Source organism: Papio anubis, chromosome 1 (genome assembly GCF_008728515.1).
Source record: "Papio anubis isolate 15944 chromosome 1, Panubis1.0, whole genome shotgun sequence".
Lineage (NCBI taxonomy): Eukaryota > Metazoa > Chordata > Mammalia > Primates > Cercopithecidae > Papio > Papio anubis.
The window spans coordinates 132,222,411-132,246,434 of NC_044976.1; the positions used below are offsets into that span (position 1 = coordinate 132,222,411).

General features: G+C 40.1%; 1 protein-coding gene across 4 annotated transcripts in view; it reads left to right on the plus strand.

The window, feature by feature from the left end:
* The window catches only part of ATF6 (activating transcription factor 6), a 200,166-nt gene extending 177,005 nt beyond the window's left edge, over positions 1-23,161 (plus strand). For 3 of the 4 annotated variants that reach the window (XM_009185668.4, XM_021926202.2, XM_017948792.2), the window contains one exon: positions 17,787-23,161. In XM_009185668.4, the coding sequence (XP_009183932.1) occupies positions 17,787-17,995 (209 nt within the window). In that variant the 3' untranslated portion in view covers positions 17,996-23,161. The remainder of the gene's footprint in view (positions 1-17,786) is intronic. The other variant, XM_003892980.4, reaches the window with a different exon arrangement.
* Positions 23,162-24,024: the final 863 nt, after the last annotated feature.

The window sequence follows — 24,024 nt, forward strand, 5'->3', positions numbered from 1 at the left end:
ACATCCCCAGGCTAAGTAGGCACCTTCCTCTTTATTCTCGTTGAACGATATGCATACCTGTATCACACCTATCCTGGATGATGTCAGTTTACATAGCTGCCTCTTTTCCTAGATGGCAAGCGCCTTGGTCGGGGGCAAGGTCTTACTCATCTCTCAGTGCCCAACACATAATAGCTGCTAAGTAAATATTTATGTAATTGAATCATATTGATCATAGGAACAAACTCCCATTAGGAGAGCATCACCTCTGCCTTACATATCTGAGAAAAGGCCTTGTTTATTGTACCCTATCAACTGAATCTGCTGTGCTATATATAAATTGTGTATTTTTAGTCCCTGCTTAAAAAATAAAGGTTAAATTGAACATATTCATTGCTCTGTTAGGATTACACAATGCCTGATAGTGCAAAAATATGAGTGTTGACTGAACTTTACAGTTGTCTGGGGTTTTTGAGGCCCAGCTGTAGTCTAGGTAGCTTTGTGTAGTGTAAAAGTAACAAGTCACTGTTGGTCTGTGGAAGAAGTTGTGTGGACTTAGACTTGCCTTCTCTGCTTTAAAATCTTGGTTTTTAAAAAATCCCAAGAAAGGTAGGTTCTTTTAAGAAAGTTTATGGCCTGCATTTGCTATCATAAACCAACCCAGTTTTCCCAGTTTTCAGTTCTTTAGCCGGGCTCCCTTAGAGAAGAATGGTGACCCATATGAACTGCATGGCAGTTCTAGTTGTTTTTAGTCAGGAGGAGCCCCAGGGTTTTTATTAAGAAGCGCAGAAAGAAGAGATGTCAAGGATTCTGGTGAGAAGTGCTGTTGTAAGAAGCAGGTTAGGATAACTTGTCTTAAAAATGAAAAAGGGATGAGAAACTTGCCAAATTTTTAGTGCTTTCTTAGCACTAAATGATGACTTAAAGAAAGTTTAGTCCTTGCCAAATTTTCCCCTTTGGAACCGTTCCCACTGTGTGATAGAGATCTGCCGCTACGAGCTTGTCATCATTCTCATCCACTGTCTTCTTTGTCTTCTTCGGTCATGTCCTCCTCCTCTTCCTCTTCTTTATCTTTTTTTTTTTTTTTTTTTCCACTAAGTCATAGAACTGAAATGACTCTGGGTAATGTTTTCAAAATAAAGCTACATTGTTTCCAATACAACAGCTTTCTCTGGGTTCTTTCACTTCCTCCTTAATATAAGTCTTAGTCACACTTGTATTAACAGTAGAAACACTCTGCAGTATCTCATTTCATACAGTGGTGTTACAAGCATTAACTCCTCAGCCCTCACACCACCACAGGAAAACAGCAGCCATTGTTAACCCCCATCCATTGGGGAGATGAAGAAAATGAGCAAACTATGAAGAATGCAGTTTATTTCTTCTCCGTAAGACTGTGAGGCAGTGGAAGGTAAGGGCTAGACCCCAGGATGGCTGATTCCTAGGGCTCTTTCCTGTGATCCAGAATGCAGTGACACCTTTCAGTTCTTGCTGTATTCAGAGGTGTGTGCGCATGTGATAGGGACAGTACTTGACATTATTAACTCTTGCAGCCACCCTATGAGTTAGGTATTAACATCCCCATGTTATAGATGAAGTCTGTAATTCCAAAGCCTGATGTCTCTCCACTGTGCCACACACACTGACTCCACACAATAACAATTACTCCCATTTTATATCACTTGACATCCTGAAAGTCCTTCACAAACGTCGTCATATTTAATCCTTAAGAACTTTGGAAATATGAATGATTATCACATACTTTGAAATAAGCAAGTCACTAATCAAAGTGATCTTATTAAAATTTAAGTCCATTCATGATGCGACTGCTCAAACCTTCCAACTGTGTCACATCTATCTAGGATAAAGGCCCAAATCTGTGTGACCTGTGATATGATTTGGCTGTGTCCCCAACCAAAACATCATTGTTTTTTTTTGAGACAGAGCCTCACTCTGTCGCCCAGGCTGGAGTGCCATGGCACGATCTCAGGTCACTGCAACCTCCGCCTCCAGGGTTCAAGCGATTCTCCAGCCTCAGTCTCCCAAGTAGCTGGGATTACAGGCACACACCATGACACCCAGCTAATTTTTGTATTTTTAATAGAGGTGGGGTTTCACCATGTTGGCCATGCTGGTCACGATTTCCTGACCTCATGATCCGCCCGCTTGAGCCTCCCAAAGTGCTGGAATTACAGGCATGAGCCATCGCGCCCAGCCCCAAGACCTCATCTTCAATTATAATTCCCACATGTCAAGGTTGGGACCAAGGTGGAGGTAACTGGATCATGGGGGCGGTTTCCCCCATGCAGTTCTCATGATAGTGAGTCTCACGAGATCTGATGGTTTTATAAGCGTCTGACATTTCTTCTGCTTGTACTCACTCAGTCCTGCCCCCTTGTGAAAAGGGTGCCTGCTTCTACTTTGCCTTCTGCCATGATTCTAAGTTTCCTGAGGCCTCCCCAGCAATGTGGAACTTTGAGTCAATTAAACATCTTTCCTTTATAAATGACCCAGTCTCAGGTATTTCTTCATAACAGTGTGAGAACGGACTAATACAACCTGTAAGGTCCGCTGGTTTCTTCTCCAGCCTCATTGCCTCCTACTCCTCCCTTGATTCTCTCTGCTTCAGTCACACTGGTCCTCTTACTATTCCTCAGATACTCAGGGGACGCTCCTGCCTCAGGGCCTCTATACCTGCTGTTTCCCCTATCTGTAATGCCCTCTCCCCAGACACCTGCTTGACTAGCTCCCTCAGTTCTGCCAGGTCTTGAACAAAAAATCACCTTTTCACACACACACAAAAGCCATCTTGCTGGTCAGGACTTCCCAGACCACTCTTTCCAATATTCCAGTCTAGCCCTAACATTTCATATCCACCTTCCATGCTTTAGTTTTATCCTTAGTCTTTATCATTTTCAAACATACTGTATATTTACTTACTTCTCTTGCTTACTGTCTGCTCACTAGAATGTGAATGCTGGGAGGGTAGGGCTTTCATCTGTTTTGTTGTTCACTTCTCCACTCCAGCACCTGTAACATGCTAGGCACATAGCAGGCACTCAATAAATATTTGATGAATGAAAACAGATTAGAAGATAGAAAGGCAAAGAAGCTAAGTGAGTTTCCCCAAAATGATACGGTGTAGTAGCATCAGAGCTAAAACCAAGACTGGTCTTCTGATCCACATGCAGTTTGGAGCCCAGTTAGGCCAGAATCAGAAAAAGTAAGTAATGTTCTGAAATAAAACTCAGCTAAATAAGGTACTTTTATGTAATTTGCACTTTTAAAATAATTTTTTCATCAATTTTTTCATCAGTATCATAGAGGATAATAGTTTTTTCATTATATCATAGAGGATGAAGAGCAGTCCTTCCCTTGGACTGTCTCCAAGCAGAGGAATAATGAGAATAAGTTACAGAACTTAAAATAAACCCAGGTGTTTCTGGACCTCAGATTCTTAATGTCCACAATGAAGGGACTATGTCATTTCAGAGCTCTTCACAGCTCTAATCTTGAATCCATCTCATGGATGAATGAAATGCCTGGTTTTCTTTGTAATTTGTTCAGTTCTATGCATACAAGGTATGCAGTTTGTTCTGTAGATAAACTACACATGAGTATTTCTGTAACTCTCCTTTTATCATCATTACCATCTGTTTGATTCTTTCCCCTACATTTGTGCAAAACATAGGCTTGTCATCTCACTGTGTTATATTGCAGGATCAGCAAGCATGTCGAGGATCTGATCTCATGCAGCCTCTGCTGCAAGGAAGCGCTCACCACTGCCTCCTCAGAGTTATCCAGTGGGCAAATAAACCGGAAGGCAGGACCACTTAAGGCCGGGGAACTAAATAAGCAATAATGGTGTCTGGGGATCAGGAAAGGAAGTGTTTGTACAACATGGCCTAGCACTCTTTGCCACTCTGAATTAAATCTGCATGTGGTAATCAGACCTAAAAGAAGTGCACCAATAAGTCAGGCCACTGGTTATCTAGCTCTGTACAAGTTTTGGTAAAGAAGGTTAAATGCAGTGTTTGGCATTGTATCTCAGCCTGGTTCATTTCTTCATTAAAAATTCCCTCTGTAAAGAGTAAAATACAGTTATCTTGAGGTGGTGTCCATATCCTTAAGAATAGGAGGCACCGCCCCAAGCTCCTTTACACATACTAGCTCTTAAATACACAACTTGAGTAAGATTTATAATTCTCATTTCTATTATATGCTGCACATGGCTTATGATAAAGTGAACCTGCAAATGATGGCAAGATAGAACAAGTCTGCAGAAGTAAGAACGGCAAGTTAATTACAGAAGTTGGGATCCTGTCAGTAATTTAAACCAAAGCATTTATTTGAAAACAAAATAAAACAAAACACCAATGCCCTCAGTCACCTTCTTCTTATTCCATTCCCATTTGCTCCAGAAGGATTTATTTCTCCTTACCCTTAAGCACTTTTATATATCTGCACTTTGGTTAAAGGCAGTTCTATCAATTTCTTTGTTTGGACAGAAATTTCCTTAATTTACTATAATCATTACTGCTGTCACTATGCCAGTCCGGTATGTTTGGACTTCACAGATAAGTCTTGCAGTTTCCAAAACACCATCCCATCCTTACTGTGTTTATTCTTGAATGACTTTTCACTGTGAGATACTATAATTATCTTTTACAATATAACTACAAATGGGATCCTAATAACAAGTTTACTGTTTGTTAATTTGTGTTAGTTATAGGCATACTGTTATATTTTCCTGTAATGTTTCATATCTGGTCTTGTGAACTGTTACTAGTATTTTTCTTCCATATGTATTTTACCTACCAACTTGATTGTAAACTGCTTAAAGATAGAAACTGTGTTGTATAAGCATTTCACGCATGCTAGCTCAATGAATGATCACAAATAATTGGGAATTTGGTTAGACATCTCATCTGAACAGTCCCTGCCCTGATACTACCCTGGAACATTCATCCCTTGGCCACTTGCTTTGATGAGCACATGTCTGTGTCTCTCACTTAAGTACTTACATAAGATGCTACTGAGTACCTGACTTTGTTGGTTTATTTGTTTTTTGAGACAGGGTCTCAGTCTGTCACCCAGGCTGGAGTGCAGTGGCTAGACCTCAGCTTTCTGCAGCCTCAATCTCCCAGGCTCAGGTGTTAGCCTCCTGAGTAGCTGGGACTACAGACACAAACCATCATGCCCAGCGAATTTTTGCATTTTTCATAGAGACAGGATTACTCCATGTTGCCCCGGTTGCTCTCGACCTCCTGGGCTCAAGCAATCTGCCTGCTTTGGCCTCCCAAAGTGCTGGGATTACAGGCGTGAGCCACTAGACCTGGCCCCTGCAGAGTCTTTATCAAACAGGAGGAGACTGGGGAAGAATTCTCTTTGATTTTAACCCTGGTGTTAACACTCCAGCGATACAACTATGGATCCTCCAGGAAGACTATGTTTTTGCTGTATCAGTGCCACCTATTAGGAATTGTTCCATAAGAGAGCATGAGAAACTCTCTGGAGTTCAAAAAGTCAAAATGACATCCTTGCTAAAAAATCTCTTTATGGTTTGAGTTCCATAGTTACAACCAGGAATCTCTGGGAATTTGGTCTCCAAGCTATTCTCAGAGCATGTGTTGCATACATTCTGCAAGGCCCTTGGGGGATGGAGCAGGCCTAGTTTTCGGTTTTCAGCAGTGTTTGTTATCTTCACAGTCAAATGGAACACTGGAATGTGATATTTACTCAATTTTGCTCATTTTTCATTCAGTATTTATAATTTTTAATGTGGCAGGTCTTCTAAAAAACCAACAAAAAATCTCTAATTTTGTGAATTTAGTTTCTAAAACAAATGAGAGCAAGAAACTTCTCACCCCTGAACTCCATCCCTGGCTGTTATCCTTCACTCTGTATTCTTACTCTTTCCTAAGTAAATAAGATACAACATTTATTGATCAGAGCATTTTATGGTTAATTCACTTTTCAATTTTCTAAAATACCATTTGGTTTCTTACCTACAGAGCTGTAATACCAGAATTCACTCAGTATATGTGTAAGAATTACTGCTCCCATTTTCTGAAAGAAATAGAAATAGGACTAAGAGCAGTGATTTCCTTGAGTTAAAGAAAAATTATTCATGACACTGTTGAAGACAATAGAGAGGACTTTATTCAAGGGAGGCTATGTAAACAATACAAGGATTACTGCAGTGGAGTCTTCCAGTGTGGGAGAGAGATTGGACTGGAGTCTAACTCCGACAAGGACAAGTAGGGATTTATAGCCAAGGAGCAGGGTGTGGGGGTCAGTAGATGGAAAATTACTAAGTGGAAACGTCAAAGGTAAGGGAGATTCTTGCTAGACCGACTCAGCAGAATTCTTGCTGAAGGCAGGCCAGGGTGATTAGATGTCGAGGGTAATCAGATACCAAGGGTGGAGGATTTTTGTTAAACTTTAGCCGGATTCTTGCTCAAACTGCATTCTATAAGGACCGAGAGGGAAGCCCAAGGTCAGGCCCATTTGAGCAGGGGGCTTAGGGAAGTCTGATTAGAGTTAGTTTAAGGAGAGTCTTTGTCACCTGCTAAAAAGAAGAATTCGTTTTTATGGCTCAGAATAATAGTGTAATCATAGCAAGAGATGACTTGTCTATATCCATTTTATAATAATTCAGAAATCTTGATAATTTCTAAAAAAAGAAGCATTTATCAGAGTCATAAATGTTGCTATTTATATGCTTAAGTAGTAGTATATCAGAATTAACAGAATGGAACAATTATTTAATGTACAGGATAGTATTTTCCAAATTATTTCATATTATGGAAATCAAAAATATTCCATAGTCCTTAAGCCATGTCTTTTTTTTTTGAGGCAGAGTTTTGCTCTTCTTGCCCAGGCTGGAGTGCAATTGCATGATCTCGGCTCACTACCACCTCTGCCTCCCGGGTTCAAGCGATTCTCCTGCCTCAGCCTCCCTAGTAGCTGTGATTATAGGCGTGCACCACCACATCTGGCTAATTTTGTATTTTTAGTAGAGGTGGGGGCTTCGCCATGTTGGTCAGGCTGGTCTCGAACTCCTGACATCAAGTGATCCACCCCCCTCAGCCTCCCAAAGTACCTTAAGCCATTCCTTTTGAGACTCTGAAGAAAGGGTACGTTCCTAATGTTTTTGGTTTGGATTATCAGTTCATGGCAGAGCAGTGCCTTAATTGTACTTGGTCGTGAACCCTACTAGCTGTTCAATCATGAATCCTCCAGTACTTTTTATCTGAATAATATGGAGATCCTTTCTTCGTACTTTGTTAGACAACTTTTCTAGATCAGTTTCCAATAGCAGCAAAAGAGAAAATCCTTTAACCCATCTTTTCCAGAATTAATCTTTTCTGGTCACTTCATTTGCAGGAGTAAAGTGAATATTGAAAATACCGAAGTGAGCTTCAGTCATTTATAAGAATTGTTTAAAGAAGGCAGTCATCAATTACTTTTTTCCCATGATTGTATTGCTGAGAGTAGTATCTGTATTAGTCTTTTAAGCAAGATTTTAAAGAATCCTGTTGTCCCCACCTTTATTTTCAAAAGATAAACTTAAAATTTACATTTTTAAAAATTTTTTTAAAGTAAAATTTTAAATGACTCAACAGGCGATTAGATTTCCGTCTAAGGATGAGATTGAATTCGCGATCTCAGGTTCTCAACATATATTTGGCCTTACCTATTGTTAATGAAACTTGCCGGCATGTAGGGCTGCATGTTGCAGAACTTAAATGGAGCAATAAAACTATTTATAAATCCAGACACTTATGAAGATGTTTCCTTGGTTTCACTTATGTAGGCCTACAAAATGATCAGTTGTAAGGAACTGAAGGAAGTAAACACTTGAATGTACTCAAACGTCTAGGCTTTGCTGCACATTATATGATTAAAAAGCAGCCAAGTTCAATGCAGACTGAGAACTGCTGACAGTGGAGAAAATGAGACCCAGCATGGCAAATAATGTTTCATACATTGACTTGTAAGCCTGGTCTCCACCCTGTATTCAACCCCACTCTCACCCTGTTTTGGAGGGGAAAGGAATTATCTAGTTAAAAACTGAATCTATGGGACAACCTGTCTCTCCTGCGGCAGCTGACTTATGCTAAGCTCAGTTTCTTGAGTTTAGCAGAGGAGATCACTGTCACCCACACCCTCTTTAAATCAGCCTCCTATGGGACCATTTCTACACAACAAAGGCCTCATTCATTCATGTATTCCAAAACATATTTATTGAGTGCCTTCTGTGTGTCAAGGACTAGGGATTCAGTGGTGAATAAAGAGATAAAAATGCCTGCCCATCAGGAACTGATATTCTAGTGTGATTACTGCTAGGAGTGTGTCTGAGTTGAATTGAGGCACAGAAGTAGATGTGTCTGAGAGGCCTCAGGAGTTTGGTAATGGGGGTGTCCAACCTGTTTCTTTGTCCTCCAACAGGCTTTATTACCTGTGTGGGTATGGTAGTAAGTCTGTTTTGTGTTCCTTTAAAGGAATACCTGAGGCTGGGTAATAGATAAAGAAAAGAGGTTTATTTAGCTCACAGTTCTGCAGGCTGTACAAGAAGCATAGTGCCAGCATCTGTTTCTGGTGAGGGCCTCAGGCTGCCTCTATTCATGGCCAGAACGTGAAGGGGAGCCTGTGTGTACAGAAATCACATGATAAGAGAAGCAGCAAGAGAAAGAGGGAAGATACCCGACTTTTTTTAACAACCAGCTCCCATGGGAACTAATAAATCAAGAACTCGCTCACCCCTGAGGGAGGACATTAACCTCTTCATGAGAGATCAGTCCCATGACCCAAATACCTCCCCTTAAGCCCCACCTCCAACATTAGAGATCAAATTTCAACATGAGATTTGGAGGGACAAATATCCAAATCATAGCAGGAAGAGACACTCCCTCCTATGAAAACACAAATTTGAAGAACAGTTGTCTTCAATGTTATACAGACTGCTTTCTGACTGCATATAAGAGAATTCTGTTTATAATTTGGTCTAAAATTATAATGTCATGTCAGATCTCAATCATTTTAACTTAAGGCAGTTATTCTAGCCTTTGAATACATTTTTCCCCTGAATATTCATAGCGTTGTGTGACAACTATCGAAAATATTTTAAGATTCCATTTTATCAGTAAAACATGTGCCAGACTTTTTAATAGGCAGAGAGTAATTTGGTAGTATCAGTCCTCTTATCCTTTAAAGTCCCTTCATGCTCTAGAATTTGAATTCAGTGATTCCTTGTAGAAGCTGAGCCTGCCCAACACAATGGGCAGAGATATTGCAGAGAATGCCATTTTGATACTCTGAGAAGAACATGTAATTCCCATCCCTTGATTTTAAATGCAATTAAAGAGCCATAGTTTTTCAGAAGAAAGAGTACTCTTTGGCCTAACGGGTAGTAATTGCAGAGGTTTGGTCCTTAATCTGTCTTTAGGGTAGTTATTTCGTGGTTACTAGATGTTATAGGGACGTGCTTCTGAACATTGGTTTAGTTTTTATGGGTCTTGAATTTCAGATTGTGACATAAAACAGTTTTCTAGTACGTGGTACCAGTGATTTAATTATTAGAAGCCAGAAAGTAATAGGCCATTCCTCATGTTGGCTGACGACCCCAGGCTAAACCTCCAAGCTGTGTTTAGGACAGTAAATCAGGTTCCAGGGCTAGTTCACTCAGCCTTCAAAATGATTTTTTACCCCAACCCGGTCTTCTCATGGGCCCCTTTGTACACATACCTGAAGTTCACTTGTTTTCTGTTTTTGAGGCACTAATTGTAACTACGTAATCAGATGTCAGTTTGGTAGTCTAGAAACTCAATTTGAAGAAAATGAATAATAATTTTGTGAGTCATATTCTTTTTAATGGTGTTTCAGGAAGTGTTTGAGATCGATGAAAGGGTACTCTTTTATGTGATCTAACGAAGAAGCCTCCCACAGTTGTGGGCAGCATTTTTTGAAAAGAGTAGCCAGGTCCAGTGAAAAGCAAATCTAGTACCATTAGTCTTTGAACTTTAATGGAATTAGCCAGATTTCCTGAAATAGTCCTAGAAGACTATCAAAAGCCCTAGGGGGCTAAACTTGATTGAAAATATTATAGGAACTTGATCATGTATAGCTTAGACCTCTGTAGCATAGGCTGCTAAATTTCCCAGGGGAGAAATGTCATCGGGTCACCTTTCAAAGAGTCATTGTTGATGGTTATGAATTCAAAAGATAAGCTTGAGGTTGAAGAGAAGTGACTTTGTGTTTTAGGGACAAAGTCTTAACAAAGTATTGTCTAAATTTGTATTTGAGGATATTAGAAATCCAGAAAACCACCATTTCTGGAACTATTCTGGGATGGCACTTTCTCAAGTTGGAGCCAAGAATGGTTGAATTCTCAGAAAGCAAAGGATTTCTTGATGACTTGACTAGCAAGTATTAGAGGACAGCCTTCTCAGTACTGAAGGTTGTGTTCTATATTTTCATCATCTGCTGGGTGCCAGGCACTGTGCTAGCTTTGGGTATGTAGTGGTGAACAAAACAGATGTTCTCCCTGAATTTGTGGAGTGGATAATCTAGTGGGGGTGACACACATTATTAAATAAGCAAATAAGCCAAAGTTTAATTGCACTTTGTAAAAGACACTATGAAGGAAAAGAGCAGATATGATTTGGGGGTGCTACTAGAGTTTTGGTCATAAGAGAAGACATAAGGAAATGCATTTGCTTGATGGTTTACCAGTATTTTAGATGTAATTTCTGCTTTCACAGAACTTTAGTAAGCTGCACAAGGGAAAAAAACTCATCTTCTGTAATTCCTCCCAATTTCTTAAGCCACTCAGCAAATGTTGACTACGGTTTTGTGGATCCATTTTGTGGTGTCCATTTTCCTTTAGGCAATCCTCCCTCTGTCTAATTTGGATTCAAAATCTAAATCTTTATGAGCCTGTAACAGTACCTGGCCATTACCAGTCTATAATCAGTGCTCATATAATTGTTGAATGAATTAGTGAAGGTTACAAATTGAGTGTGGTTTCTCAGTTAGAAGTGCTCTCCCAATTATCTGATGGAACCACAAACCTTCTCTTTTCCCATTATACCCCTCCTTCTTAACACAAGTGTTCCCAGCATTCTCTCCCCAAGAGTGATACCCTGTGGCCCCAGGGTTCCATCTATCTCTTTTCTACAGATAACTCCCAAACCTACAGGTTCTAGCCCTGTTTTCTCTGCAGAGTATCAGTCCTCACCCCAATTTCTTACTGCTTGCCAGTCCTCTCCACTAAAATGTCCTCCTGGAAACTCAGACCTGTGTGTGCAACTCTTCTCCCTTTGCCTCCTTGGGTCTTTAGAGGTCACCTTCTCAGAGGGTCCTCCCGTGGTCCCCGCACTTAAAACTGCAAGCTACTCTCCACACTCACTCCCTAATCACCTTCCATGTTTTTTTCCCCCATAACACTTATTCATCATTCTCTACACTTAACTGATTTTCTTTATTTTCTATATCCACCCTCTCACTCTCTTTTTTTTATAAGAATTAAGCTCCATGAGGACAGGATTTTTTTTTCTGTTTTGTTCACTACTGTGTCCCCCAGTGCCTGTCATGTGGTAGGAATTCACTAAATGTTTGTTGAATTAATTGAATATTTCATGTTCAGGCATTATATATATACATATATATAATATATCATAATGCTTCTATTGCATTAGGAGACAGTGAACAAGTCAGATGCTTACACTGATCTGCACTGTCACTGTGAATGTAACAAATATGGACTGATCCAGGTGTTCTTGATGGTGACCCAGATATCAAGAGCATCTTTGACCATAGGTGATGTGATTTTCTGAAATGATACACAATTCTTGATTGAATTCAGACAAAAACAATACTCCCAGGAAAGTGGAATGGTGGTGAGAATGGATTCTGAAGCCATACTGCTTAGGTTTGAATCTCTCCGGCCGTTTGCCAGCTGAGAGGCTAGTCACATGATGTCTCCATGTTTCATTTCCTCATCTACAAAATAGGAATAATAATAATTCTTCCTCATTTAGGAGCTTGTTACAAGAATTAGATGAGCAGTGTTTAGCACACAGAAACACGAAGTGTTTCTTAAGTAAATTATTATTCAGTAGTTTCATTCCTGGAAATTTAGGGTATATTAAACCCATGTAAAAGTACTTTATATTTAATTGTAAAACAGTGAGCTTCTAGACTAATTTAGTAATAATCAAATTTCTTTTTAACCTGCATGAATTATATGAGAGACAGAACAGTTGTCATATGGGACTATCCCTGTGTGTCACAGAACAGCCAGCAGCCCTGGCCCCTGCTCACTAAATTTTAGTAATACCCTTCAATCATCATGACCACTTAGAGTGCCCTGGAAAGTTGGTGGTTTTTACATACACTGTTCTAGTGAGGCCCATACATTTGTTCTGTGACATCATTATAGATCATCTAACTAGACAAGCTCTCCTTATCTGAATCCTCATTGCCCAATGTCCACAATACCCTTATCACAGTGAACAAATTCTGCTCTGTCACAGTCAAACTCGTGCTCTCTCTTTTTTCCCCTCCCTGCCTTTGGACACTTCCCATCCTACATCTCTCCTGTCAGAGGAACTGTTTTTAATTTATTTCAGCAAAAGGAATACATAGTGGTGGCTAGAAGCTCTTTGCCCCATGCATGTGTTTTCCCTTAAGCCTCCAGAAAGATTCTTCAGTTTGAAAGCACTTACCCCATCTGCAGTTTGACTGTTACTCACTCAGCGTTCTTCCCACTTATGAGTGAGGGGCTCTAGTTTTACCACCCTCCCCTACCAGCTTCAATTTCACCCCATCTCAATTTTTGCCAGCCACTTCTTAAGGGAGCCAAACCTCATTTCTAAAGGTATTTTAACATTATTCAATTAAGTGGAACATTTATAAATTGGTTATAAGGGAAAAGATCAATACTGGAGTTCCCATAGAAGGTTTCTAAGAAGAAGTGGGCCTCAGAGAATTAACAGAATTGAACTAAGTAGAAAACTAGACTGGGCAGAAAAGAGCAGGAAAGGAGGGGGTTTGTTTGTTTGCCAAGCAGAGGAAAAAAATACTAACAGAAATGCAGTGCATGGTGTGTAGGGATGGTCAAAACCAGGACTCAGAATGAAAATTAGAGGTAAGAATGGCTGGCTGGGCGCGGTGGCTCACGCCTGTAATCCTAGCACTTTGGGAGGCCGAGGTGGGTGGATCACGAGGTCAGGAGATCGAGACCATCCTGGCTAACATGGTGAAACCCTGTCTCTACTAAAAATACAAAAAATTAGCCAGACATGGTGGCGGGCGCCTGTAGTCCCAGCTACTTGGGAGGCTGAGGCAGGAGAATGGCGTGAACCCGGGAGGCGAAGCTTGCAGTGAGCCGAAATCGTGCCACTGCACTCCAGCCTGGGAGACAATGAGACTCCGTCTCAAAAAAAAAAAAAAAAAGAATGGCATAGTAGAGTTAACTTAGGGAAGTTCTTAGAAACCACAGTAAAAACATGGCATTCTGCCATTTCCTTGTTCATTGTATTCCCACCTCCCTTGTTTTTCCTTTCTTTCTTTCTTTCTTTCTTTTTTTTTGAAGGTGTCTGTCATGGTCCATGTGTGAGTGGATATTTATTTACCTTCCATGCCCCACACATGCGTATCCCACACCCCAGGGGATTCAGGCACATATTCAGCAGCACTACCTGTCACCAGCCTACTTTACACAGAGAAAGCTGCCTCTTTTTAGGATTAGTGTTTGATTCTGAATAGAAATCTCATTATTTATGCTTCTTTGCAAAGTACTGGTGAAGTCTTACCACTTTTTAATATTAAACTTTGTGTGAAATTTTTAGATATTTAATTGTTTATGGTCAAGGTTCTGGCTTGTGTGTTAGTCATCTCCCAGCTAACAGTCTCTTGGCAGGCCATGCTTAATTCAGTTATTGCATGTTAACAGGTTGTTTGAAATTCCACATTGCCTAGAGTTTTTCCACCTCCAATGTCCAGACACTTTTTCTGGCTTCTCCAACCCTTCTGGGCATTCAGAATCATAGTTTACTGCTCATGTTTGAAGCCATTTAGCTCTTTCCTTTTTATTTGCCTGATTAATTTTGAATTTGAATTAATCATATTTTATACCCTTTTCCTGACTCAGTTCAGTGTTTATCTCATTCTTGTTTACTCAGAAAGCCCAGAACATAAGATTTGAACCATTTGTGCAGTGCCCAAATGTGTGCTGATGGAAGAGTGAACCTTTCACGTTTTCACTCCAGTACTATTCCATTTGGTTCTATTTTTCCTAAATAAGTCATGGTCTTTTTTCATTAAATTTACATTTACAAAAATGGTTCATCAGTCTTTGCACATAACTCAGCTCTCACAACTCGCTGATCTAATGTTGACCATGTTCTGTTTTGTCATAAAACCCATGATTTTACTGCTTTCTCTTTACTAGAGCCCTGCATATTAGCAGTGAAGACCTGGTCCTTAATGAAAGGGTGTGGTCCATCCTCAGTGTTTCACATCTCTGCCTGTGTTTTCCTTCAGGAGACCTTCCTTTCCTTCCCATCTAAGCCAGAGTCTTCTCTGTTTCCACAGTTAAAACTTGATCTGATAATTTTTATTCACACTGACGGACAAATTGTAGGCAATGATTGAAGGTGCCTTTCTTCCCAGGGGTGGCCGGAACTCAAAGCCTTAAAGTAAAGGGTAGCAGGAGCTTCATCTGCCACGATTAAGAGGAGTTTTGGGGGCTCTCTGCTGCTCCTGGGTGCGTACTGTATAAACAGATGCCCAGCCACCCAGGGGAGGGACCTGCGAAGACCGTGAGTTACCACAAGCTGGTGGCCCTCCTTTAATTTTGTTAAAATTGTGTCCTCCTTTAATTAAAATCATTAAAGCCTCATCAGTAATGATGAGATTGCCTCACTAACTGTCCAAGGGTGTTAGTACTAAGCCACCCAAAGAACTTTTTTATAATGTCTCATAGAGTAGACCAGAGAATGTTGCTGTGACTCCTTTATCCTTTATAGAGGTGTGGCTATGTTGGGACTCCTAATGGCATGTTACCCCAAACGCTGAACTATCCAACTTGTCAAGGAGCTTCCTGACTTCAGCTTCAGGCATTCACATGCTATCTGGTAGAGTCGTCTTCTAGCAATGCTGATAGTTTCCTTGGTCCAGAATTTGTTACCTTCAGAAGAAGAGTGTGAGGAAGAGATCCCATTTTAAAGCCACCTAGACCAAACCTAGCCTGAGTCTCCTTCTGGTTGGGCTTAAGATGACATTGCCATTCCAACCATGGCTAGGAACTCCTGAGTCTTGGAATCAGATCACAGCTTTACATGTTCCTCAAAGCATCTGAGCTTATATTCCCAGGTTTTCCATCTCTTCTTCATATTTAAAGCTTTTAAAAACCCCAGTTATCAGTTTAAACTATAACAGGCACATGGGCTCTAATGACTTCTGCAGGTGGTTTGGGCTGTATTAGAGAACTTGGTCTTGATCTTAAACTGTCATCTGGATTCTGAGTTAATCCAGGAAACCAGTAAAAATTAGTAATGTGTATTGCATGTCTCTGATACATGTGTTTTCCATTATTTGGTCTTCCACAGTGCATGCGCGTACACACACACACACACACACCCACACACACACACACACAGCCCTTCAGTTTTTCTAAAATGGGGAGAGAGCGACTATGGTTCCAAAAGGAAATGACTGGTGTGGCGCCTTGAAATCTGAACTTAGTCACGTGTCCTAAATGAAATGACTCCAAGCACATTAACAAGATTTCTTTTTTTCATCTCCTACTTTTTGGAAAACACTGTGATAAGAAACATTGGCTAACTTATAGACTTTCAAATTTATTTCTGTAAAGATAAGTAATAGCGATTGCAAAGCAGCCGTACTTGTGAAATTGGAGTTAAGCTTCCGTAACAGTGGTCTTAAAGAATAGGTAGGGTTAGTTAATACATAGCAGCAACCAGCTGTTCTTCATCCCTGCTGAGGCTGGGAAAGAAGGAAATTAACTTCAACTATAATGGAAGAGATTTTCAAGACTGGTAATGGGAAATTTATCATCAATGAAGACTATTTTAAACATTGGAACAAATGAGTGACCAACAGAAGTGGAGGAATTATGTATTCTGTTGGATTTAAAATAGAATATATCATCTGCTCAAGGCACTTAGAATTGGTAGATTAGAACTGTCTAGTAATTTTTAACTTTTGGGGGCCACAGACCCCATTCAGAATCTGATGGCCCCTCTCTCCAAAAACATGCACACACAAAACTTTGCATATGATTTCAGGGAACTTACAGACTCCCTGAAGTCTATAAATTAGACCCAGATTTAGGACACCCTGGACTAGATGATCTCCAAAGTCCTGTTTTAGCTCCCTAAGTGACAAGCTCCACAGCGTAGTTGTCCTATACGTAACAATGGAATCTGAAGATCAAATATCAGACTTTGGATTTTCTTCCTCCAGATTTGTAATGCTTGGCATGCTCAGTGTCAAAGTTAAAATTTTTTTTTAAAAAAAGTAGAATAGAAATAATTCTACATTTAAATTCAATTCTTTCTCTTGAAAAAGCCAAACGTTTAATTTTAAAAATCATTGGTTGGCTGTGTGTCATCTTCGTAGAAAGGCAGTACAGAACTAGGCTGTCGCCAGCAGTTCTTCCCCAGCCCCACACCCTGCTCTGGATTCATAGATGAAAATGCCAAACTCAGATGCCTTGTTACCTACTCAGAATTCTTCCATGTTCACACATCTTTTTACTGTATTGCTGTGATTATTCAGCTGGGCTTGAAAAATATTATCTATTTATAATTTTCTCATCAGTTTTATGTCTAAGTTTCATTGACTACAAGTTGGAAAATGACCACCCAGAATTACAAATCAGGGAGTAATTTGGTCCTCTCCCTAAAATCAAGAGCTTTTATCCTCGTAGGAAGTAGGAGTGGAATATAGTCTGTCTGTGTATTTAAACTCATGATAATGAGTTGCCCCTTATGTAGAAAGCATGGCTCCGCATGGTTTTCCCGTTCCCTCTGCACACGCTCTCTAGCTTACCTGCCAGTTCTATAGACTCCCTTTAATTCCATGTTGGAATTGTACTTGACACTTTGTGCCTGGAATCAGGAACTCTGGAAATAAAGATCTCCTCAATATGGAAGAGAAGTGATCTCTGGAAAAGAGCATAATTGTTGGATGTCTATAACTTATCAGTGTTCACTGTACCTCGCGCTCCTAATGGCAAACCTTTACATTCGTAGTTGGAAGTGTCTTAATGAAGTCAGAAATATTACTGATGAATAGGAGCTAAGCACACTTGGCCAGTGTCTCCTTACCATTCCCATGGAATGCTGGTCCTTTTGACAGTTGTTTCTTTCCATTGTTGAAGGCAGGAAAGAGGACTTAGGAATTCTCTGTATTCCCCACTAAAAACCCCTTCTGTTCCAGTTGCTGTAACCAGAGTAATACACTGCACGGAAAGCATGCAAGATATACGATGTCTGTGGACAGATGCTCTGTGGCGTTATTAACCCTGGCAGTTGCTTTAGCCCTTGCTTAGTCAATGGAGGTTGTTTGGGAGCTAGAATTGGGAGAGGACAGGCCATCCTGGCACCCTGCCCACCTGTAGCTCTGCTTAGTGACTGAGAGTCCCTCTGTACCCTTGAAAGTTTATTGACAGTTCACAGGCTTAAAACACATTTCTGTCTTTCTGGGGCTAAAGCTTATGGCAGAGATGCACATTCTATTGAATATTTATTCTTTGTGTGTATTCCTGCCTGCAGAGAATGTGATCAATGGGCAGGACTACGAAGTGATGATGCAGATTGACTGTCAGGTGATGGACACCAGGATCCTCCACATCAAAAGCTCATCAGTTCCTCCCTACCTCCGAGATCAGCAGAGGAATCAAACCAACACCTTCTTTGGCTCCCCTCCCGCAGCCACAGAGGCAGCCCACGCTGTCAGCACCATCCCTGAGTCATTACAATAGCACCCTGCAGCTATGCTGGAAAACTGAGCGTGGGACCCTGCCAGGCTGAAGAGCAGGTGAGCTAAGTGCTGCTTTCTGCCTTGGTGGCAGGCAGAGAACTGTCTCGTACTAGAATTCAAGGAGGAAAGAAGAAGAAATAAAAGAAGCTGCTCCATTTTTCATCGTCTTCCCATCTATTTGGAAAGCACTGGAATTCAGACACAAGAGAACAATGTTTCTTCAGTGACAAATGTAACCCTGCATCCTCTGGTGTTACCTGGTGTAGATTTTTTTTTCTGTACCTTTCTAAACCTCTCTTCCCTCTGTGTTGGTTTTGTGTTTAAACAGTCATCTTCTTTCAAATAATATCCACCTCTCCTTTTTGCCATTTCACTTATTGATTCATAAAGTGAATTTTATTTAAAGCTATGCCGCACATGCATGTTCAAATGGTTTCCACTGATTCAATTTTTCATTCATTTAATGCAAACTCATTCTGGATATTGTGCTTATTTGAGAAAACACATTTCAAAACCAAAACAGCCAAAAACACTCCAAAAACAGTCAAAACAATTGGGAGCTTTCTAAAGGAAAAACTCCCAGTTGGTAAAGTTTATCTTTACTTAGGATTTGTGGCTCACACCTAAACAAAGGGGGTCAGGGAGTGTGTACAAATTTGAGAAAATAGAAGGGTAAGGGAAGGGCCAGTGGTGGGGTTCGAAGAGAGGAGATAGCTCTATTAATACACATGTTTAAAAGATAGAAAGTTTGATGTGATTGCAGTATGAGATTAAAGCCACAGCTATTGTTTATTTTGAGGACTCTAGGCCACTAAGTATTAGCACACATACTTATATTTTCTCTTTACTAATCTGGTATAGGTCCTCATGGACCACAGGACAAAGCTTTCATTTTCATTCATTCTTCTATTGAAATTATACCAAAATCAGCTGAGGAACATGGAAGTAACTTTAGACTTAAACAAGACAAAAGCTTTTTCACTGGAGAATTGACAAGTATTTGCTCCTTAAAACAATCCTGATTACTGAATGTGGATTCCTGCTGAGGGAGTGTATCCCATAATATGGCAATGATTTTCACTTTCTCGAATGAAAAGACAGTGAAGGAATTAAATCTTTTGTCCTCCCATGGTTAAAAAAAAAAAAAAAAAAGTTGTGTTCATTTTTACTGTACTATGCCTCTTTTTTCACCATAGTAGACAATTATGTTTCATTTGATAAATTCATAGAAATGGATCTGAGACAGTGATGTCCTCTCTAATGTTCTGCCTTCAGTTTCTAAAGTGAGTCTTCCTCCCTCTCCTACAAAACTTTTCCATTTTTGGATGTAACTCATCTACAAACACTGTTTCTTACCCCCATTGACTTGCCTTTGTCAGATTTATTCTTGTTCCACACTATAGCAATCAATTTCTCTTCTTGCTTGCAAGAAAGGGAAAGAGAAATTATAGCAACCTCTCAAGGATTATACATAGCTAGTTAGTTTTCTGCCTGTGAAATTAGGCCTGGCTCCTAAATAATTTTAAAGAACCATCAGCACTTCTAACTCTCTGTACTGGTGCCTCTTTGTCCAAGCTAGTTAAATGCTTTCCAAGGAAATCAGTTCAACTTTTGTGAGCGGGGAAAAGAAGGGCTTTATTGTTGTATTACCTGGGATTCTGGAGTTTGAAAAGTGCTAATTAACCTTCCTCTTTTTGCACATTACAAACATTTTTAAGTCAGTGCAGCACTTCCCTTAGATTTGGCTATCCTGGGTGATTTTCAGACAAGAACCATTTTCCCTGGGGACCATTCTTCTAATGGGTGCCAAGGAATATAAGGCAAATGCCCAGAAGACCTTCAGGTAACTGGGCAGTCTTATCGTGGGATATTTCTCCTGACCCTGCCCCTTCCCATTACTGTAATATGAATTAGCCACACCAGAGGCTGTGACCATGGCTAGTAGACAGTGGCAAGGTAGTCATCCCCAAGCTGCTCATCTGCTGGAACTGTCATACGGTATCATGGTCAGTGTAAACCTGGTTTGTGTGGGGTGATTATAAATAGAGTTTCCCTCCTCTCCATGACGTAGAATCACAGGAGAAGGACCTATCTCATGGCCTTCTTCTTAGCGCTTCACTTTTACTTCATCTCTCGATTCCCAGCTTTTTCTGTGATCATTTTACCAACTCCTCAGATGGAAGATTTTGGTTATGTCATATTCACCAACGTTAGTCCCTGTCTTCCAGGTGAAAAGGTGGGTAGCGGTTGGGAGGGAGTCTCCACCGAAGAGCAGGAAGGTGGTAGCAGGCCGGCAGCCCTGCCACAGAACTAGGGGTGCCTGTGAGGTGCCGCCCAGAGCAGCCTGGGAGCTTTGCCTTCTTTTCTGTCTCACTAGCCCTTCCGCTCTTTGTCATTGCCTATTCTTGAATGGATCTTTGAGATGAGGGAACAGGATTCTCCTAAGGGTAGAGTTTTAGGAAATGAGTGAAAGGAAATTGACAAATGCAAAGAAGCAATCTACTTTTTAAATTGCTGGCAAAGCTATAATGAATCCCTAGGCACAATTGTAGTTTTTATTTTAATGTTTGTATGCACAAGGCCCTTTAGGAAATGAGAAGTTGCCATGCCAGATTAATTTTTTTTTTTTTTTGGGTGGGATTGCCTTTTGGGGGTTGCAGCCAGAAATTATGGGTAATATGTGTATTTTTTATTTATTAAATTTTAAATGGGATTTTGCAAGCTTATGAGACAATTAGATAAACTCATGGAGGAGGCAGGTCCTCCTGTTATTAGATGATTTTGTACTCTTTGGGCTAACAATAATGCAGTCTCGAGAAGTAATGGTGGAGGCTGATAGGAACAGTCTTTCTGCAAGTCCCAAATTTTTAAGGCTTAATGGAAGTAAGTGGATGTTTCCTCATGTTAACTACTGAGTCAGATGTTAGGAGCTTGTCCCTTTGGGGTTGACTTATGTCCAGCAGTACAGGGACACAGCTTCGTTAGAGTGTTAGTGTAAACTAACTCCAAAGTTAGGAGTTAATGTGAAAGGATCAACCTTGAAACAAATCTGTTGTTTGCCATGCTTGTACAGAAATTTCACATTGAGTTTTGGGTGGGATTTGTGTTTTCACAAGTAAAAAATCCCCCATAAATATAAAACTCAGACCATAATTATAAAACTCAGAGCATCATCTAATTAAAAAAAAAAAAAATGACTACAAGTTCCAGCACAAAACTGGCATTTCTTTGCCATTTCTTGCCAGTAAGAAGTAGACATGGAGGTATTTGAAAGCAATGTTATGTGAGTCATTCTTAAGTGTTCCAAGCAAATTTAGAAACAGACAAGGAACTTGGGATTCAAATTGATTTTTCAAATCATTTTTTAAAGAGACATCATCCTGATTAAATCCTCTTGGCCTGAACCTTCCTCCCCAGTGTGTGTTCCCCGGTAGTCACCGCAGCAAGAGGCTGGTGAGACTGCCATGGCAGCATTTAGCATCGTTAAAACTGGAAAACTCTCAAGCTCTTTGCCACTTTCCTACTATTTTTTGATTCTTGCCATTTTACTAAGCTCAGGTTGTGAAACTTGACAGAAATGTATTACAGGAAAAACTTGTAATTGTATTTGACTTTCTAACACATTGCAAAGTTTCAAAGTGACTTTCACTTTCAACAACATATTAGAAGTAACCACTTTTGCTTTCACAGCCTGAAGAGCTAGAGCCTGATGCGATGCCCCCTTTCACTCTGAAGTCATGGGAAATTTTCCAGCCATGAAAGCCCTCTTTCCACGGCATACTAATGGGCTGACTCAGCTTCCTTCAGCCAACTGAGATCTTTTCATTGGCTATTTGCTATTTCATACCAATTAACTATTGGCTATTTCATACCAATTAACCTCTTAAATAAGATTGTTAATTGCCAAAATTGATAGACACTTATTACCACCTGTGGACTCCATATTCCTTACCAAAAATGTTATTTTCATCAGTCCTGAGTCGTTTTAACTTACAGAAATTAGGATTGTTGCTGCTAATATGAATACCAATTATAACTTTTAAAAACAAGAATAAAGCCTAAAAGATAGAGAATGAAATATAAGAAATGTTCATTCCCACCCCTAATAACATTTGGAAATGAATATTCCCATTTCCTTCCACCCACAGGGACTGGGATTGATTTTTAATTTTCTAGGAAATAATACTGGACTATCCAAAAAGATATTGCCAGAATCCAAAAGGAACTATGCTTGTAAAAGAAAAGCAGTTTTCTCCTACCTAAAAAAAAAGAAAGTAAAGTGTGTTCTGTTCTTATCTTTTTAATGACTAAGCTTAAAACAGTTTATTTTGGGTAAGACTAGAACTTTCGGCAGTTTGTTCTAATATCTGTGTTATTAGATGCAATCGAATTTATGCAAAGAAGAATCACAAAGGTATCTGATTAGGAAATTTGATCTTACGTATGAATCCATGTCATGGCCAGCCACTGTCACACAGTGGGTGCCATTCTCAACATATTGGTTTACTAACTTTAAGCATTAGGGATTTAGCACACTAAAATACTTTTAATTATATTAGGCTTGGTACCTAAGGAGTAAATAAATCATAGTTTATCATTTGCCAAGGCCAACAAACAACACTGTTGTGCTGTTTGCTCTCAATGAAGTTGAATAAACCAGGAGGCTTGGCATATCCCCTTTATGTTAATCCCAGCTAGAGATTAGCAGGTTGACTTTCACAGCAATTGTGTATTGGTCCATTTTAACTCATACTTGCCATAATTTCCAGGCCAGTCACCAGGACAGAGGAGATGATGGGGAAACAGAGCTTTAGATGAAAACTACTATGCACTACTAGCCTTTGAGGCACTGGTTTCCTGTTACCACTTTGGCAAGTATGGCTGATCTAAGTCCAGTAGGGCTTCATCCATGGAGCCATTAGAACTGAGGAGGGAATGTCAGAGATACCATTTCACCAGGATCTTTTTGCTCAGGTTGTACCCATGCCAACTGAAGAACGTGTTAAAGATGAGGAGGAGAGATGTACCATTCTCTCCCTTAATAATGATGTTGGTTTGCAAAACCTAAAGAAATAATAACAACAGACTATTTCATACTTTCAAGCAAGTCTTTATAATATAATACCTGTTATTTCTCTAAAATTCAAATAAAGAATTTTTAAACTTACCTTGTTTTATTCTGTTTGTAGAAAGAGAGAAAAAAGCCCCCAAATGAATCTTCAGTGTTGGGGGATTAGTTATGAGAAAGGAAGCCTGAAAAGGCTTTGTGGCTTGTGTTACTGTTAAGATGAAACTGTTGAACTATTTTCCACTCTTCTCCCAAGCCTAATTAAGTAAAAATTTCCTTTATTTAAGTGTCCAGATATTTAAACTACAATCTTACCAAGGAAAAAAAATCTAAAAACCCATATTTTATCTTTCTATGTCTTCAGGGAACTGGGTTACTCAGTCACGCATTTTGTCCTCACCAAAGGCCCCTTCCCAGCTTGCAATGGCAAATGCCACCACACTTGAAACTAGTCACTGCAGACTGACAGCAAGGGATCCGTCCAGGAGTAATTAATGCAGGCATTTGCTGAACACCCAATGAATGCCTCCGACACTGGTTTAACTATATTATTTCAATCTTCTCTACATCCTATTTTGTAAGATGGTTATTAATAAGTAATGGAGCTGGCCAGGTGCAGTGACTCACGCCTGTAATCCTAGCACTCTGGGAGGCCAAGGCAGGTGGATCACCTGAGCTCAGGAGTTTGAGACCAGCCGAGCAAAATGGTGAAACCTTGTCTCTACAAAAAATACAAAAATTAGCCAGGCATGGTGGCGGATGCCTGTAATCCCAGCTACAAGCTACATGGGGAGCTAAAGTGGGAGGATCACTTGAACCCAGGAGGTGGAGGTTGCAATGAACTGAGATCACACCACTGCACTCCCGCCTGGGTGACAGAGTGAGACCCTGTCTCAAAATAAAAATAAAAAATAGTGGACCCAATATTTGGGCCCAGCCAATTATGTGAATTATTCACCACT